Source organism: Microchirus variegatus (assembly GCF_963457635.1).
Source record: "Microchirus variegatus genome assembly, chromosome: 8".
NCBI classification, from domain to species: Eukaryota; Metazoa; Chordata; class Actinopteri; order Pleuronectiformes; family Soleidae; genus Microchirus; species Microchirus variegatus.
The window spans coordinates 30,404,752-30,424,500 of record NC_139809.1 but is presented as its reverse complement, the minus strand read 5'-3'; the positions used below and the strand labels follow the sequence as shown (position 1 = coordinate 30,424,500).

The following is a 19,749-nucleotide window of genomic DNA, read 5'->3' as shown; positions in this document are numbered from 1 at the left end:
ATTAAAATGTAGTAATTGGAACAAAACTGATAAACTAAAGTAATTAATAAAACACTAAATAAAAACATTTAAATATGGATTTTTATTTTTTTTATTTTAATGAGGCTTGACTTTAATTTAAGATAATATAATGATACTTCTTTATATATATATATATATATATTTTTTTTTTCATTACCCCAGAATGAGGCTTTTATAGTTATAGCTCCACAGAGACCACCGTTATGCTTCTACGGTAGCCCTAAATGGACAAACTAATTGTCCTTTGAGTTTTGATGCTAACTGAAGGCTACATACTGCAGGTTTCCCATTAAATGTAACTCTACTAATAGTGATTGTACTTTTAAACGAATAATTAAGGACTGTTGTCATATCTGTGTGGGAGCCTTAAAAAAAAAAGCCCTCGTTGGCATCTCACAAACTATTCAGTGAAGACGTGAGCCAGGAAAACACAAAGCAGCAAAGCTAACACCTCCTCCAAAACTCATCAACAAATTAACAAGACAATGTGTTAATTAGTGGTTAATAAACTCGTAGGTGGATTTTATTTTTCTTTGCGCAGTGTCAGACGATCGTTGTTTCCACTTCTCTGCGTGTTTAGACACTTCCATCCTCTCGGAGAACCAGAGGAACGACTGCCAAGGCTGCACGGTTTTTGGAGATGACCAGAACAAAGATTTTTGTTTTTGTTTGAGAACTTGTATGAGATTAAATCTCAAACAAAAATCTGTATCCAAAACCTGGAAAAATGCATGAGAAGAAAAAAGAAGAAGTCAAAATAACTACGTCCATCTGAAGCCACGACCGCCCTAGTTCCAAACGCACGTTCCAAACACTAATTCCAAACACTAATTCCAAAACCTAGTCCCAAACCCTAGTTGGAACGTACGTTCGGAAGGCGTTTTTGGTACGGGCGTTTGGTACATGCATTTGGAACTACCGTTTGGAACTAGCTTTCGGAACGTGCATGTGGAACGTTTTGTACGTGGGTCAAAGACAAAATATCTATGTCCAACTGAAGCCATGGCCGCCCCTAGTTCCCAACGCACGTTGCAAACACTAATTCCAAATGCTAGTTCCAAACCCTAGTTGGATCGGGCAGTTCGGAAGGTGCGTTTGGTACAGACGTTTGGAATCAGTGTTTGCAACGGGCATTTGGTACGTGCGTTTGGAGCTAGCCTTCGGAACGTGCGTTTGGAGCTAGCCTTCAGAACGTGCGTTTGGAGCTAGCCTTCGGAACGTGCATTCAGAACGTGTGTTTGGAAGGTGCGTTTGGTACGTGTGTTTGGAATTAGTGTTTGCAACGGGCATTTGGTATGTGCGTTCGGAGCTAGCCTTCAGAACGTGCGCTTGGAGCTAGCCTTCGGAACGTGCATTCAGAACGTGTGTTTGGAAGGTGCGTTTGGTACGTGTGTTTGGAATTAGTGTTTGCAACGGGCATTTGGTATGTGCGTTCGGAGATAGCCTTCGGAACGTGCGTTTGGAGCTAGCCTTCGGAACGTGCGTTTGGAGCTAGCCTTCAGAACGTGCGTTTGGAGCTAGCCTTCAGAACGTGCGCTTGGAGCTAGCCTTCAGAACGTGCGTTTGGAGCTAGCCTTCAGAACGTGCGTTTGGAGCTAGCCTTCAGAACGTGCTTTTGGAGCTAGCCTTCAGAACGTGCGCTTGGAGCTAGCCTTCAGAACGTGCGTCTGGAGCTAGCCTTCAGAACGTGCGCTTGGAGCTAGCCTTCGGAACGTGCATTCAGAATGTGTGTTTGGAAGGTGCGTTTGGTACGTGTGTTTGGAATTAGTGTTTGCAACGGGCATTTGGTATGTGCGTTCGGAGATAGCCTTCGGAACGTGCGTTTGGAGCTAGCCTTCGGAACGTGCGTTTGGAGCTAGCCTTCAGAACGTGCGTTTGGAGCTAGCCTTCAGAACGTGCGTTTGGAGCTAGCCTTCAGAACGTGCGCTTGGAGCTAGCCTTCAGAACGTGCGTCTGGAGCTAGCCTTCAGAACGTGCGCTTGGAGCTAGCCTTCAGAACGTGCGTTTGGAGCTAGCCTTCAGAACGTGCGCTTGGAGCTAGCCTTCAGAACGTGCGTTTGGAGCTAGCCTTCAGAACGTGCGCTTGGAGCTAGCCTTCGGAACGTGCATTCAGAACGTGTGTTTGGAAGGTGCGTTTGGTACGTGTGTTTGGAATTAGTGTTTGCAACGGGCATTTGGTATGTGCGTTCGGAGATAGCCTTCGGAAAGTGCGTTTGGAGCTAGCCTTCAGAACGTGCGCTTGGAGCTAGCCTTCAGAACGTGCGTTTGGAGCTAGCCAACGGAACATGCATTCAGAACGTATGTTTGGAAGGTGCGTTTGGTACATGTATTTGGAACTAGCGTTTGGAACTACCTTTCGGAAAGTGTGTTTGGTATGGGCGTTTGGAACTAGCATTTGGAACATTTTGTATGTACCAAACGCACGTTCGGAATGCATGTTCCAAACGCCCATTCCAAACACTAATTCCAAATGCTAGTTCCAAACCCTAGTTGGAACGGGCGTTCGGAAGGTGCGTTTGGTATGGACGTCTGGAACGTGCATTCCGAACGGGCGTTTGGTACATGCGTTTGGAACTAGCTTTTTGGAAAGTACGCTTGGAACGTGCATCTGGTACGGGCATTTGGAACTAGCATTTGGAACGTTTGGTGCGTGCGACCAAAGACAAAATAACTATGTCAAACTGAAGCCACGGCCGCCCAGGAAAACATACTATACCACTATATCCTGATTGGGTCGCATCTGTGTCTTCAGAGAGTCTCACATAGCTTATGTTAGCGCTAATGTCCAAAGGAGAAGATGAGCTATCCTATTTCAACTAAAGCGTGACATTTACAAGCCTAGAGTCCTGGCGTACTCTCGTAGACATGGGCAGCAAACTGTTCAGCCATGGAAACTATGAATTTGGCCGTATCTGAGGTCGGGGTCACAGGCTAAACATCTTTCCACCACTTCCTCATGTCCTGTGGGATCCTGAAACGTTCCCAGTCCAGATGGTAACACTATAATAATCCCTCTAGAGAGTTTGGGGTCTCCTCCTCACTTTGTGTCAAGCTCAGAAAAAACCTCAGGGGAGCGTTTTTGATAAAAATGTCTGTCCTAACTCGATTGGATCCTTTTTGATGCTAAAGAGCAGCAGATCTATTTAGAGCTTCCTCCAGCTCATTGCTGTCCGAGCTCTGCTAAAAGCTTTAAAACTACTACTACTAGTTTGTGTGTGTGTGTTGTGTATTTTTGAGACCTTTAAACATGCAATATTTAATCAGAGGTGGACTCTTTTTGTGATTCACACATGTGGGGTTGTTAGACGAATTTTAATTGCTGTTTGCGCAGCATTTAAAGGTCACATATGTGTCTGTGTGAAGCCTGTAGACGAGCGCCAGTGGAGCGGCTGATTACATTAGATGACATTAGAAAAAAAAAAAGCAGTATTATTGTGTCAGTTTGACTAAAAACAAACATGTTTTAGTCATTTATAATAATGTTGATTGGGACTTTATACGTAGAGCATTTTAAAGCAAACATAACATAGAACGATGCCAACACTTAAATAGTGTCAAAGGTCAATGAAAAGAGTTTTAATTAGAGATTTGAAAACAAACACAGGGAAGAGAGAGGACGTTCTAATGTGCAGAGGCAGATAATTCCATCAAGCGAGGCCATTAAGGGATTAACAAACAAATAAAAGTGTTTCATAATTAATCCTAAAACGTATGGGCAGTGGAGCGACGCCAACTGTCTGTTTATATTCTGAAGTCACGTTAAATAACGAGAGTTTCTGTGAGATCCCAAATCCCTGGAATCTCCTCCCTGAAGTCGTTTGATTAAACGGTTAAAATGCGCGGTCCTGTGTCTTGTCTTGGATCAGTCCAGTCTGTGCTTTCTCACGATAAAGTCCATCATGTCTGTGGAAAATCCTCCGGTGTGAGGTCAGTGGTATGCTTCCACGCACCAGGTCACAGATCCTGGTGTCAGGGTCCTGTAGTGTCCCACTTCACCATCGGGCGGCAGCACAGGTCTGGACGCAGGGCATAAGACGCATTCCTACCAAAGAAGTAGAAGAAGAGAATAAATGCACGTTGTCGCCAGCTTCACGGCTCCTTCCTTCTGCCTTGGTCTTCTTCTTTTTTTTTTGCCTTGACAAACTTGTCCTATAGGATCACCAACCTGTGCCGACAAACCTGCTCGTACTCCTTTGGAAAAGGCTTTTGGAACGGGCATTTGGTATGTTCGGAATGGGAACCCGGAACGGGGGTTTGGTACGTTCAGAACAGGGGTTTGGTACATTCGGAACGGGCATTCAGAATAGGGGGTTTGGTACGTTCGGAATGGGCGTTTTGTACTTTCGGAACGGGCATCCGGAACAGGGGGTTTGGTACGTTCAGAACAGGGGTTTGGTACATTCGGAACGGGCATTCAGAATAGGGGGTTTGGTACGTTCGGAATGGGCGTTTTGTACTTTCGGAACGGGCATCCGGAACAGGGGGTTTTGTACTTTTTGAACAGGTGTTTGGTACGTTCGGAACGGGCATCCGAACAGGGTGTTTGGTACGTTTGGAACGGGCATTTGGTACGTTCGGAACGGGAATCCGGAACAGGGGGTTTTGTACTTTCGGAACAAACGTTTGGTATGTTTGGAACGGGTGTTTGGTACGTTCGGAACTGGCATCTGGAAGGGGGGTTTGGTACGTTCAGAACGGGGGTTTGGTACGTTCGGAACGGGAATCTGGAAAAGGGGGTTTGGTACGTTCGGAACGGGCATCTGGAAAGTGCATTTGATTCGTTCGGAAGGGGCATCCGGAACAAGGGGTTTTGTACGTTCGGAACGGGGGTTTGGTACGTTCGGAACGGGCATCTGGAAAGTGCATTTGATTCGTTCGGAACGGGCATCCGGAACAGGGGGTTTTGTACGTTCGGAACGGGGGTTTTGTACGTTCGGAACAGGCGTAAATTGATTTGAGTGATTTGTGTGTTGATGACACAATTCGCGCCATGCGCACGGTGCACGTTTGGTCCCCGCGGAAGTTTACCAGGGCCTTCAGTGGAGGCAGCTTCACTTCATGTCTTGCACTGGAACAAGGACAACAGGCCCATTCATCAGCGTGGTCGACTCACATACTGACAGGTGAAGGTGTTTGCATGAAAGACGGCCGTTTGCATCCATTCCAACATCCTCCGCGATCCACACTCACAGTCACCACCTGACGACGGTCGGTCCCAGTCAGCGTTTTTAACGGCTGACGTCTTCCTCAAACACATTTGTCGCGCTGTCGTTTTTTACGACTTTTGTAATGAATTCGAGGTTAAACGGGTGATGAAGTGGCGGCTGCGTAAAGAGCGCCGTGTGTTGTTTTACTGCTGCGGATTTACCGTGCTGATTCTCGAGGGTCGGATGACGTCTGTGCGAGTTCAGACGTTTCTCTGCGAGAGAACTTTGCAGACGGTGAAGCTTTGTTCGTTTATTTATCTGTATTTATGACCACGTTGGTGAATTATTGAGAGGAGAAACAAGTTTGAGAAGGGGGGAGAGAGAGAGAGGTCAGGCCTCTGGTGGAGGTTCTTCTGTCTTTGAATCATCGAGCAGAGCAGGAATCCGACAGTATTTATGTTTCACACCAGCAGTTCAGGTGAAATATGCCCAGAGGTGCCTGCAGGATACTTGCCCTCCTCCACCACCGCCCAGCGCTGAAGTGTCATTGAGGAAAAATCCCTGCCAGCTCCAGGTGCTCGAGCAGAGTTTGACCTCTGACCTCACATTGACGCGAGGTCACATGCTCACATTTCCCCCTCGGGAATAATCCATTGTTTTTGGGTTTTTTTGTGTGTGTTTAGCGAGAAAAATCAATTTAACGGAAAACCAAACGTGTGAAATGAGCCTCAGCTCAATGTGCTTCTTTGGTTTATTTTGAATCGCACTATGTTTTTATCTTTAGAAACAATGGCCTTTATATATATATATATATATATATATATATGTATATGATATAAACTCCAGTTTATCTAAGAGACTACATGTTTTAAAATATCTTTGAAGACCTATAACCTATAACCTACACAATAATGTAAAGAAAGTGATGCATAATGAGTTTATTGGTTCTGTTTAGCAGAGCATGAAATCACTCAAGAATCACAAGATACTGGAAAAAGCTGTGAATTTTGACCCAATCTCTGCTGAAACTCCTGCAGAATATTAAACATTAAAAGGGATTTTGAGGTTTAAACTCAGATTTTATTTATTTTTTCCTGGTTCTCAAAGTGTGGTACATGCACCACCAGTGGTACGCGAGCTTTAGATCATTTATTCATTCATTCATTCATTTAACACTGTATTTATATATTTTTTTTACTGTTTTGATTGATTTTTTTTAACTGAAAATTAATAATTCATTCTTCTTTTTAGTATTTTAACTCTTTAAATGACACTTTTTAGGTGCACCTACATGATTTTCTACCCCCCAAAAAATAGATTTAACTCTGTATTTATTTTTTTAATCCATCTAGAATTGATTTTTCAAAGCAACGTCAAATATAACTGAAAAAAAAACATTATTTTCTTCCTTTTTAGCATTTTATTCTCTGTAAATGTCACTTTTTAAGCTCAATAACATAATTTATCCCCCCCAAAAATTGACATTTAACCCTGTATTTGTTATTTTTTTGAACTGTCAAGAACAGATTTTTTTTTTCAAAACGATAACAAACCAGATAACTGAAAACAAATCATTATTTATTAATTTTAACTCTTTAAATGCCTATTTTTAAACTCAATAACATGATTTACTCCCTCCAAAAAAGTACTTTTAACTCTGTATTTGTTATTTTTTTGTCTAGAATTATTATTTTTTTAAAGGATAACTGAAAACAAATCATTATTATTATTATTATATATAATTTTAACTCTTAAATGCCACTTTTTAAGTGCAACTACATGATTTAAGCCGCAGAAAAGTAGATTTAACCCTGGATTTGTTATTTTTTTTAATATGGTTAGAATTGATTTTTCAAAGCGATATCAAATCAGATAACTGAAAACAAATCATTATTTATTTTTTATTTATTTTACTCTTTTAATACCACCTTTTAAGTACAACTACTTGATTTCACCCCCAAATAATGACATTTAAGCCTGTATTTGTTATTTTTTAATCCATCTAGAAGAAAACATTTTCTCTGTAAATGCCATTTTTTAAGCTCAATAACATGATTTATATTGATAAATTGACTTGTATTTACATATTTTTATAGCGATATCAAATCATACATTTTATCTCTTTAAATGCCACTTTTTAACAGAATAACAACACATGTTTTTTTTTGCCTTTAAAAAAACCCTGAGGCGAGTGATTAAAGTCAGAGGAGTTTATTTCCGCCTCATTTACAAACATCGAGCGACTCACAGCGACGCCTCTCTTTTTTAAAGTGACTAAACAGTTTTAACAAACACTTGGAATCTCCGGGGGGTGAAAGTCGTCTGTGGCTTTGCTTTCATTATCGATTCATCCTCTGAACACAGCAGTGAAACCACTTAACCGCACAAAAAAGAGTGCGTCGCATGTTGTTCTGTGGAAAGTGAAAAAGTGAAGGTCAGGAAGAACAAAGGAAAATAAAAGTACAGGAGAATATAAACGGTAAAAAAACACACAGTTACACGCAGTTACACACAGTTACACACAGTTACACACACAGTTAAACACTGTTACACGCAGTTACACGCAGTTACACACTGTTACACGCAGTTACACACTGTTACACGCAGTTACACGCACTTACACGCAGTTACACGCAGTTACACGCACTTACACGCAGTTACACGCAGTTACACGCAGTTACACGCACTTACACGCAGTTACACGCACTTACACGCAGTTACACGCAGTTACACGCACTTACACGCAGTTACACGCACTTACACGCAGTTATACGCAGTTACACGCACTTACACGCAGTTACACGCACTTACACGCAGTTACACGCACTTACACGCACTTACACGCAGTTACACGCAGTTTTACACAGTTACACACAGTTACACGCTGTTACACGCAGTTACACACTGTTACACACTGTTACACACAGTTACACACTTCACCTGAGTGCAGCATTATTTCACTCTGAGTGGACATGAAGCATAATGTCAATATCGCTACGGCGTCAATGTCGTCGCGGAAAAGAAGAGGCCTTTATGCTGCTTTTTTTATGTGATACACGCTTAGAAACAAGGGTTCCAAAAGGACTGAGGTTCTACCTGGAACCATTTGCTTCTGAAAAATCACTTTTCCCAGAGGAAAGGGTTTTTCAAGGGTTCTTGGTGACACCAATGGTTCTAGTAAGAACCATTTTGATCCAGAGAACCCTTTAAAACCCCCTCAATAAAGGGGTTGGTGGAACCCTCCAAAAGGGTTCCAGGTGCCGGGAAAGGGTTCTACCTGGAGCCAAAAGGGTTCTTCTGTGAGGACAAGCCGAAGAACCTTATATGGAGGATAAAACACACTCTTAGAAATAAAAGTGCTGAGTAGAACCATAAAAGGTTCTTCGGCTTGTCCTCATTGGAGAACCCTTTTTGGCTCCAGGTAGAACCTTTTTATAAAGGTTCCATCAAGAACCCTTTTAAAACCCTTCATTCAGGAAAGGGGTTTTAAAGGGTTCTCTGGATCAAAATGGTTCTTACTGGAACCATCAGTGTTACCAAGAACCCTTGAAAAAAACTTTCTTCTGGGAAAAGGGTTTTTCAGAAGCAAATGGTTCCAGGTAGAACCTCAGGCCTTGTAGAAGAACTCTTATTTCTAAGAGTGCAGTAGAAGATGGATGGATTAGTCTCTCCTTGCTGCGGCTGTTTTTAAAAATGGAACCTCCCTGGTGAGGTGTTTTCCAGGCCATGTCCCACCGAGAGGATGTTCCAGACGAAGACCTCGGACTCACTGGAGACACTTTGTCTCTCAGGCTGCTCTGGGAAAACCTCAGGAATTCCCCTATTTGTGTGGAATCTGGATCACAGATCTTCTTCTTCTTCTTCTTCTTCTTCTTCTAACTGCTGGATGTCATCTGTGAGCGGAGATGCAGCAGCAGCGTGGCCACATTCATGAGAGATTCACTGAGATGGAGGATAGATCCTTGCAGAGCGAAGAATAGATAACACAGGCGAGGTTGCATCAGAGGATTTCACAGGGTGTGTAGATGTGTGAGATGTGTAGATGTGTGAGATGTGTGAGATGTGCAGATGTGTAGATGTGTGCGATGTGCAGATGTGTAGGTGTGTAGATGTGTGAGATGTGTGAGATGTGTAGATGTGTGAGATGTGTAGATGTGTGAGATGTGTGAGATGTGTAGGTGTGTAGATGTGTAGATGTGTGAGATGTGCAGATGTGGAGATGTGTGAGATGTGCAGATGTGTAGATGTGTGCGATGTGCAGATGTGTAGGTGTGTAGATGTGTGAGATGTGTGAGATGTGCAGATGTGTAGATGTGTGAGATGTGCAGATGTGTAGATGTGTGAGATGTGCAGATGTGTAGGTGTGTAGATGTGTGAGATGTGCAGATGTGTAGGTGTGTAGATGTGTGAGATGTGTAGATGTGTGAGATGTGTAGATGTGTGAGATAGAGAGAATCACAGGGATAAAAAGGAGACGCAGCCTCAGAGAGACGGTGAAATCTCTGTTTGTCAGATCAAACCACTGAGTGAGTGAAGGTGGAGGCCGTAAAAAAAGTGAATTTATTTCAGCTGGTGTTGCATTATCAGGAGTTTTTATTGAGGAGGAGGCGCAACGTCAGGACTTTACTATTCTATGGATTTGACAAGTGTTCTATTCATGTCGCACTAACTAAGTTCGTACGTTTTTACGGTAAAGTTTCCGCTACCATAACACCTGGTCCTTTTGTTTACGAGGGCCATAAATCGAGCCGAGGTGTGAGTGAATGGTTGTGCTAGCTAGGATTGGAACCAGCAGGCCCTCGTTTGGAGGATAAAGCAGTAGATTTAAATTATTTATTAGTAAACGGTAATTAGTTTGTGTCTTAAAAGTCTTGTAAAGTTTCCCCATCTGCAGATTTGTCCTCTCTTTTTCCCTTAAAAAAGACATCGAGACGTATCTTTGACGTCATTCCCGTGATTGCATCAAATTTATGCTAAACAAACAAATAGCTAGCTAGAATTTAAGCTAACCATAACCTGTTTTAGTTATTATAGATAGATAGATAGATAGATAGATAGATAGATAGATAGATAGATAGATAGATAGATAGATAGATAGATAGATAGATAGATAGATAGTATTTTAGCTCACTTTATCCCAAACTTATGCCACTCAAACAAATAGTTAGCTAGAATTTTAGCTAACTTTAACCTATGTTTTAGCTATTCGAGATAGATAGATAGATAGATAGATAGATAGATAGATAGATAGATAGATAGATAGATAGATAGATAGATAGATAGATAGATAGATAGATAGATAGATAGATAGATAGATAGATTTTGGCTCACCTTAACCCAAATGTATGCTAAACAAACAAATAGCTAGCTACTATTTTAGAATTTTAGCTCACTTTAACCTATGTTTTGGCTATTAGATAGATATAAAGAAAGTCCCAGGTTAATGCTAATTTTGCTCTGTTTTGCTGGTTGGACACACACACACACACAGATAGTTGTGAAACTCTGCCACCAAGTGGCCACTGCAGCTTTAAATGCCTTCAAACTGCTGGTTTTTTTTGTTTATATTGAAAAGTTACGCACTACAGCGTTAACTTTTATAGCAAATAGCCAGAAACAAAACCAAGGACAGGATGCTAAAGGCACTAAAAAGTAAAAAAAATCAAAAGTATTATTATTCTATTCCCAGAGCTGCAGCCTGAGCTCAGGACTCATCCATCTACAGAGAGGAGATATGCAAATCATCCCTGAGCTAATGACACAGTTGTGCTCTTTGAATAAAAGGAGGGATTCCTTTAAGCTCAGGGGAAGAAGAAGAAGGAGTGATGATGATGATGATGATGATGAAGTGAGAGGAAGAATGAGGAAGAGAGAGGAATAAAAGAGAGAGAGAGAGAGAGAGAGGAAAAGACCTGAGGGAGAAGACCAAAGAGTCAAGAACGACAAGAGGTGTGACATGAAGACCTGAGCTGAGGAAATGGTATTTCCCAGTTCCCATGGTAACGCCACACTGGTTCCCCCCCACACACACACATCTCTATAACTATAACACACACACACACACACACACACACACACACACACACACACACACACTTTCACTTCCCCCCATTTTCATACCCAGTATTCTGCAGCACAACAAACACACGTGTTTGTCTTCCTACAGCTGTGAGGACCCCAACTCTAACTGTGACCTTTACACATTAGAAAAGGCCTTTTTTGTTCAGGGTTAAGACCTGGTTTTAGGTTAAGGGTCACTTGGTTGTGATGGTTAAGGTTAAGATAAGATAAGGCTTTATGTCAGTGCTGTGTCCTCACTGAGGCGATGTGTGTGTTCACAGGGAGTGAGGACATTTTGGCTTGTCCTCATGTCCTGAGGTGTGTGTGTGTGTGTGTGTGTGTGTGTGTGTGTGTGTGTGTGTGTGTGTGTGTGTGTGTGTGTGTGTGTGTGTGTGTGTGTGTGTGTGTGTGTGTGTGTGTGTGTGTGTGTGTGTGTGTGTCCTTGATAGAGGGTAATGATCTCTGCATCTTTTATACATTATTGTAATGCTCAATGGGGGGGAGGGGTGTGCATATCAATGTGTGTGTGTGGGGGGGGGGGGGTCGGGGGTGTACTTGTGTATGTATATCCAAAAAGGACATCTTTTTGGGGACAATTTGACCTTGTGGGGGACACTTTGTCATGGACCCATGACTTGACTTTAAGGGTTTTTTTCCCGTTAGGGTTAGGGGTTAAGGTTAGGCACTTAGTTGTGATGGTTAAGGTAAGGATAAGTGTCCTCACTCGGGTATGAAAGACATATTATATGTACTTGTATATATATATATATCTTGTCCAAAAAAGACATTAAAAAAAACTATCTTTTTTTAGGTCATTTTGACCTAGTGGGACACATTTTGTCATGGACTCATGACTTTAAAGGGTTTTTTCACCATTAGGGGTTAAGGTTAGGTACTTAGTTGTGATGGTTAAAGGCGCCATATGTAAGAATGTGGCCAAAAACGGTTACTACACTCAGATTCAAAATTCCGTGGTCGCTCGGCAGCTGAGACTCTACTGACTGCAGTGATTGGTAGACGGCGGTAGGTGGCGCCACATGACGCCAAAACATTAGAGTTAGGGTTAGGGTTATGAAAACCAGACTGTGTGTGTGTGTGTGTGTTAAGGACCTTTGTCTCTGTCTCTGACCTCGTCAGGACCAGTCGTCCTCATCGGGACAAAATCCTCGTCCTCATTTTAGAATCCTCGTCCAAAGACGACGACGCGAACATTTCGACACTCGTCTCACTATTTGGCAACGGAACAGCAGCCAGAAACCATTCTTTCTCATCTCTTTTTTCCGTCCTCCGTCTTTTATTTAGAAGATGAAATAACCGTCGCTGAGTTCTTACAGGGAGGAGGGCAAAAAAAAATCAATATATTTATACAAGCGATGTGGAGGAAGCCGCAGCTCACTATCTGCTGCGGTAGTAAGGCGAGCGCTCGTCCAAATCACGCCGACTCGCCCGCGCGTCCCATAAAGACAGAAACATACACACTGCGCTAATTTTGCTGGGTTTTTATGGGTGAAATAATAAGCTGGGTTAGCACAGTCGATGCTGACGCACACACACACACACACACACACACACACACTATATCATATATTATGCAATCAGTAGTTATTACTGTGAGACGATGAGCTGCAGGATTCTGCATTATTGGTTTTCCGATGAACGTTCCACCTCACATGGTGGTTGTTTATCGTACGTTGCTCTTTTTACGCTGCGTGGTTACGCTTCACTTTAAATCGAGCGATATATATATCGCAGAACTCGACGGACTGAATATAATCCGATGCTTAGAATGCAGAGAGTCTGTGAGGGGAAACAAATGGACGTAATCTGGATTTGAGACATTAAACATTAAACCATCGTCATGTAAACGATCGCTGTGTTAACGTTAACGTCCATTATTTAGCGAGAGTTAAGCCGTCGCTCCGTCTTCTGAGCATGTTTTCATAGCAGTGAGTCACCTCTTAGAAATAAGGGTTCCAAAAGGGTTCTTCTTCAAGGGCTGAGGTTCTACCTGGAACCGTTTGCTTCTGAAAAACCCTTTTCCCCAAAGAAAGGGTTTTTCAAGGGTTCTTGGTAACACTTATGGTTCCAGTAAGAACCATTTTTGATCCAGAGAACCCTTTAAAACCCCTTTCCTGAATAAAGGGTTTTAAAAGGGTTCTTGGTGGAACCTTTATAAACTTCATAAACGTGACATCATTAGTACATAAATACAAAGTTTCTCATCATTAGTACATAAATACACAGTTTCTATAGTAAACATGACATCATTAGTACATAAATACACAGTTTCTGTAGTAAACGTTACATCATTAGTATATAAATACACAGTTTCTCATCATTAGTTCATAAATACACAGTTTTTAAAGTAAATGTGACATAATTAGTTCATAAATACACAGTTTCTATTGTAAACGTGACATCATTAGTACATAAATACACAGTTTCTCATCATTAGTACTTAAATACACAGTTTCTATAGTAAACATGACATCATTAGTACATAAATACACAGTTTCTGTAGTAAACGTGACATCATTAGTACATAAATACACAGTTTCTCATCATTAGTACATAAATACACAGTTTCTATAGTAAACGTGACATCATTAGTACATAAATACACAGTTTCTATAGCAAACGTGACATCATTAGTACATAAATACACAGATTTTAAAGTAAATGTGACATAATTAGTACATAAATACACAGTTTCTGTAGTAAACGTGACATCATTAGTACATAAATACACAGTTTTTAAAGTAAACGTGACATCATTAGTACATAAATACACAGTTTCTCATCATTAGTACATAAACAGTTTTTAAAGTAAACGTGACAGTATTATTAGTACACAGATTAAAGATGTACAAAGACTTTAGATACGTGTTGGATACATGATCCTTGTAATTGTACATGGTCTGTTAATCCCTCACTCTACAGGATCATTTATCCACATAATCTGTTCTTCACGACGATCAGAACGAGTCGAGATCGTGACCGAGATTTGGCAAACGATCCTCTAGTGTTGAGCGTGTTTTAGATCTTTAAAGAATCTTAAATATAAAGAAGAGTTAAAGGACCGACAACGCAGCCTTGAGGCGCTCCGTTAGTACACATCTGAAGACTGCACCTGGCTCTGTGGTGACGTGGAGTTACTGACCGTTAACAAAGAGGTTCTGCAGGACGGTGAAAACGGCCTCAGATTGATGGCCCCTGCAGGGCCGCAGCGTGGGGGGGGGGGGGGGGAGCAGATGTAATCGCTGTGATTTGGTCAGGGAGGCCGGACGGTTAATGGAGTGCTAGTGATTCGATTAACTGAGGTTGCTGGGTGATGTTGTGTTTCTAATTGAGTTGGTACAGTGTGTGTGTGTGTGTGTTCGTTCTTGTTCTTGGGGCATACTGAGGACCAGGGAGGGTTTTTAACCAACAAAGTGAGGTAATTTTTACGGAGTGAGGACATTTTGGCCGGTCCTCACTTTGTTTTCATTGAAATCACTTCCTTAGGTTGCTAAAACATGCTATACTCCATTTGTCAAAAAAAAAATTAACGACATAGTATAGTATGACGTTTTTGTCAAATTTTGGACCATGAAATTTTGGTCAAATTTTTTTTACAATTTTGGTCAACATAGTATAGAATGACGTTTTTGTCAAATTATGGACAAAAATTTTGGGTCAATTTTTTTTTTCAAATTTTGGACGACAGTATGGTATGACGTTTTTGTCAAATTTTGGACTAAAGATTTTTGGTCAATTTTTTTTTACAATTTTGGTCAACATAGTATGGTATGACGTTTTTGTCAAATTTGGGCCAAAAAATTTTGGTCAAATTTTTTTTTCAAATTTTGGACAACATAGTATGGTATGACGTTTTTGTCAAATTTTGGACCATGAAATTGTGGTCAAATTTTTTTTTTAATTTTGGTCAACATAGTATAGAATGACGTTTTTGTCAAATTATGGACAAAAATTTTGGGTCAATTTTTTTTTTCAAATTTTGGACGACATAGTATGGTATGACGTTTTTGTCAAATTTTGGACTAAAGATTTTTGGTCAATTTTTTTTTACAATTTTGGTCAACATAGTATGGTATGACGTTTTTGTCAAATTTGGGCCAAAAAATTTTGGTCAAATTTTTTTTTCAAATTTTGGACAACATAGTATGGTATGACGTTTTTGTCAAATTTTGGACCATGAAATTGTGGTCAAATTTTTTTTTAATTTTGGTCAACATAGTATAGAATGACGTTTTTGTCAAATTATGGACAAAAATTTTGGGTCAATTTTTTTTTTCAAATTTTGGACGACAGTATGGTATGACGTTTTTGTCAAATTTTGGACTAAAGATTTTTGGTCAATTTTTTTTTACAATTTTGGTCAACATAGTATAGAATTACGTTTTTGTCAAATTTGGGCCAAAAAATTTTGGTCAAATTTTTTTTTCAAATTTTGGACAACATAGTATGGTATGACGTTTTTGTCAAATTTGGACCAAAAAATTTTGGTCAATTTTTTTTTTCAAATTTTGGACAACATAGTATGGTATGACGTTTTTGTCAAATTTTGGACCATGAAATTGTGGTCAAATTTTTTTTTAAATTTTGGTCAACATAGTATAGAATGACGTTTTTGTCAAATTATGGACAAAAATGTTGGGTCAATTTTTTTTTTCAAATTTTGGACGACTGTGGTATGAAGTTTTTGTCAAATTTTGGACTAAAGATTTTTGGTCAATTTTTTTTTACAATTTTGGTCAACATAGTATAGAATGACGTTATTGTCAAATTTGGGCCAAAAATTTTGGTCAAATTTTTTTTTCAAATTTTGGACAACATAGTATGGTATGACGTTTTTGTCAAATTTTGGACCATGAAATTGTGGTCAAATTTTTTTTTAAATTTTGGTCAACATAGTATAGAATGACGTTTTTGTCAAATTATGGACAAAAATTTTGGGTCAATTTTTTTTTTCAAATTTTGGACGACTGTGGTATGAAGTTTTTGTCAAATTTTGGACTAAAGATTTTTGGTCAATTTTTTTTTACAATTTTGGTCAACATAGTATAGAATGACGTTATTGTCAAATTTGGGCCAAAAATTTTGGTCAAATTTTTTTAAAAAATTTTGGACAACATAGTATGGTATGACGTTTTTGTCAAATTTTGGACCATGAAATTTTGGTCAAATTTTTTTTTTAATTTTGGTCAACATAGTATAGAATGACGTTTTTGTCAAATTATGGACAAAAATTTTGGGTCAATTTTTTTTTTCAAATTTTGGACGACAGTATGGTATGACGTTTTTGTCAAATTTTGGACTAAAGATTTTTGGTCAATTTTTTTTTACAATTTTGGTCAACATAGTATAGTATGACGTTTTTGTCAAATTTGGGCCAAAAAATTTTGGTCAAATTTTTTTTTAAAATTTTGGACAACATAGTATGGTATGACGTTTTTGTCAAATTTGGACCAAAAAATTTTGGTCAATTTTTTTTTTCAAATTTTGGACAACATAATATGGTATGACATTTTTGTCAAATTTTGGACCAAAACTTTACGGTCAATTTTTCTTTTAATTTTGGATCGACATAGGAAAGTGTTCAGAAGTGATTGATCAGTGTTTTTAACGTATACTTGTTTGCACTAAAATACAAATTGACCTCTTTCTCCCTCTCTCTCTGTGTGTGTGTGTGTGCAGTCCTTGCTGCTGATTCGTCAGGAGATGGTGGTTTCCCAGAAGAAGCTCGGCGAGTTCTGCGAGGCTCTGAAACAGTACCTGAAGAACGTCTCCGCTCAGAGAGACTGCTTTCAGTAAGTCTGCACATCTGCTGCTGCTGCTGCTGCTGCTGCACCACAAACCAAATCATGTTAAATATTTGATGTGCTCCATTTTCAGTGTCAGGACCCCAGTTGCTAAACAAACGCACATAACTGGCTACAGTTAGCTTCCACTAGCTAGCTGTGTTTGGGGTTCCCAAATTTAAAGGGCTTTTTAAGGGTTAAGACCTGGTTTTAGGGTTAGGATTAGAACTGGGAGAACTGGGATTTCAACATTTAGTTAAGTTACAAACTGGCTATGGTTAGCTTCCGCTAGCTAGCTGTTTTGGGTCCATAGCTTTAAAGGGCTTTGTCAGGGTTAGGACCTGGTTTTAGGATTAGAACTGGGATATCAATATTTAGTTAAGTTACGAACTGGCTATGGTTAGCTTCTGCTAGCTAGCTGTGTTTGGGATCCACAGCTGTAAAGGGCTTTTTAAGGGTTAAAACCTGGTTTTAAAGTTAGGATTAGAACTGGGAGAACTGGGATTTCAACATTTAGTTAAGTTACAAACTGGCTATGGTTAGCTTCCGCTAGCTAGCTGTTTTGGGTCCATAGCTTTAAAGGGCTTTGTCAGGGTTAGGACCTGGTTTTTGGATTAGAACTGGGATATCAATATTTAGTTAAGTTACACACTGGCTATGGTTAGCTTCTGCTAGCTAGCTGTGTTTGGGGTCCACAACTTTAAAGGGCTTTTTAAGGGTTAAAACCTGAATTAGAAAGTGTACGAGCGAGAGAGTGAATGGTGCGTCGTCCCCGTAGCATATACAGTAGTCTAATATATATATATATATATATATATATATATACACTCACACACAGACACGCTGTGTCTATTATAAAGCTCTCACTCAGAGATTTGGGTGCTGTGAAAGTTTAATATCCTCAGAGATTTGTCCAGAGCTCAGACTCAATATACCTCGTACATATTCCCTGACTCATACTCTGCATATGCCCTTGGTTAGACTTTGAGTTTCTGTCTCTGCTTCACTACACTTTTACTGTGTTTCTGACTTTTTCCTGCACCGCGCACTGCAGTCGAGTTAAATATATATATATATTTATATATAAAGTCTGTGCCAGAGGGTTAGAGACAGCAGCAGCAGTGGGCTTTTGTCCAGGAGGCATTTGCATGATAAGCAGTGATTTTGGAGGAAATAATAACTGACTTTATTTATTTCTAAAAATAGACACAAACTGTCGTCAAATCCTTCTTAAATCACTTCGGTCTCACTCTGGAAGTGTTTCTTCACTTTTATTTGTGTTTGTCACTGATGCCAAAGCACTTTTGGAACATTTTAGTCGTGGACGTTTAACACAATAACGGAATAAGTCATTGAAAAACGTTCTTAAATCGGTCATCGGTCATTGAAAGTGCTTGGATTCTGAAGTGAAGTGCAGAACAATGAGCGAGTAAAGTCGAGCAAAGAGAGAGCAAACGACGCCTGGGAAAAGACAAATTCTAAGATCTCCTGTCTCTCCGAAAGATAAACGACAAAAGACTGATTTTGACCAAGATCACAAGAGACAATCACTTCACGGGCAAAGAAGACGAGGAAGATGAAGACGGAGAACGAAGAAGACAACGACAACAAAGAAGTAGAAGAAGACGAAAACGACAAAGATGACGTAGAAAACGACAAAGATGGCGTAGAAGAAGAAGACGTAGAAGAAGACGTAGAAGACGTCAAAGATGACGTACAAGACGATAAAGATGACGTAGAAGAGGACGACAAAGATGACGTAGAAGAGGACGACAAAGATGACTTAGAAAAAGACGATAAAGATGACGTAGAAGACGACAAAGATGACGAAGAAGAAGACGAAAAAGATGACGTTGAAGAGGACGACAAAGATGACTTAGAAGAAGACGACAAAGATGATGTAGAAAAAGACGACAAAGATGACGTAGAAGAAGACGACAAAGATGACGTAGAAAAAGACGACAAAGATGACGTAGAAGACGACAAAGATAACGTAGAAGAAGACGACAAAGATGACGTAGAAGACGACAAAGATGACGAAGAAGAAGACGAAAAAGATGATGTAGAAAAAGATGACGTAGAAGAAGATGACAAAGATGACGTAGAAGAAGACGACAAAGATGACGTAGAAGACGACAAAGATGACGTAGCAGACGATAAAGATGACATAGAAGAAGACGACAAAGATGACGTAGAAGACGATAAAGATGACGTAGAAGACGACAAAGATAACGTAGAAGAAGACGACAAAGATGACGTAGAAGACGACAAAGATGACGAAGAAGAAGACGAAAAAGATGATGTAGAAAAAGATGACGTAGAAGAAGATGACAAAGATGACGTAGAAGAAGACGACAAAGATGACGTAGAAGACGACAAAGATGACGTAGCAGACGATAAAGATGACATAGAAGAAGACGACAAAGATGACGTAGAAGACGACAAAGATGACGTAGAAGAAGACGACAAAGATGACGTAGAAGACGACAAAGATGACGTAGCAGACGATAAAGATGACGTAGAAGAAGACGACAAAGATGACGTAGAAGAAGACGACAAAGATGACGTAGAAGACGACAAAGATGACGTAGCAGACGACAAAGATGACGTAGCAGACGATAAAGATGACGTAGAAGAAGACGACAAAGATGACGTAGAAGAAGACGACAAAGATGACGTAGAAGAAGACGACAAAGATGACGTAGAAGAAGACGACAAAG

The 19,749-nt window shown here is 40.1% G+C and overlaps 1 protein-coding gene across 1 annotated transcript in view; it reads left to right on the top strand.

Moving 5' to 3' along the window:
• necab2 (N-terminal EF-hand calcium binding protein 2) overlaps nucleotides 1-19,749 on the top strand; it is a gene marked incomplete at both ends in the record, with an annotated part of 148,089 nt that overhangs the window by 101,645 nt on the left and 26,695 nt on the right. The window contains one exon of the mRNA XM_083894319.1: nucleotides 16,926-17,038. Coding sequence (XP_083750445.1) covers nucleotides 16,926-17,038 — 113 coding nt within the window. The remainder of the gene's footprint in view (nucleotides 1-16,925; nucleotides 17,039-19,749) is intronic.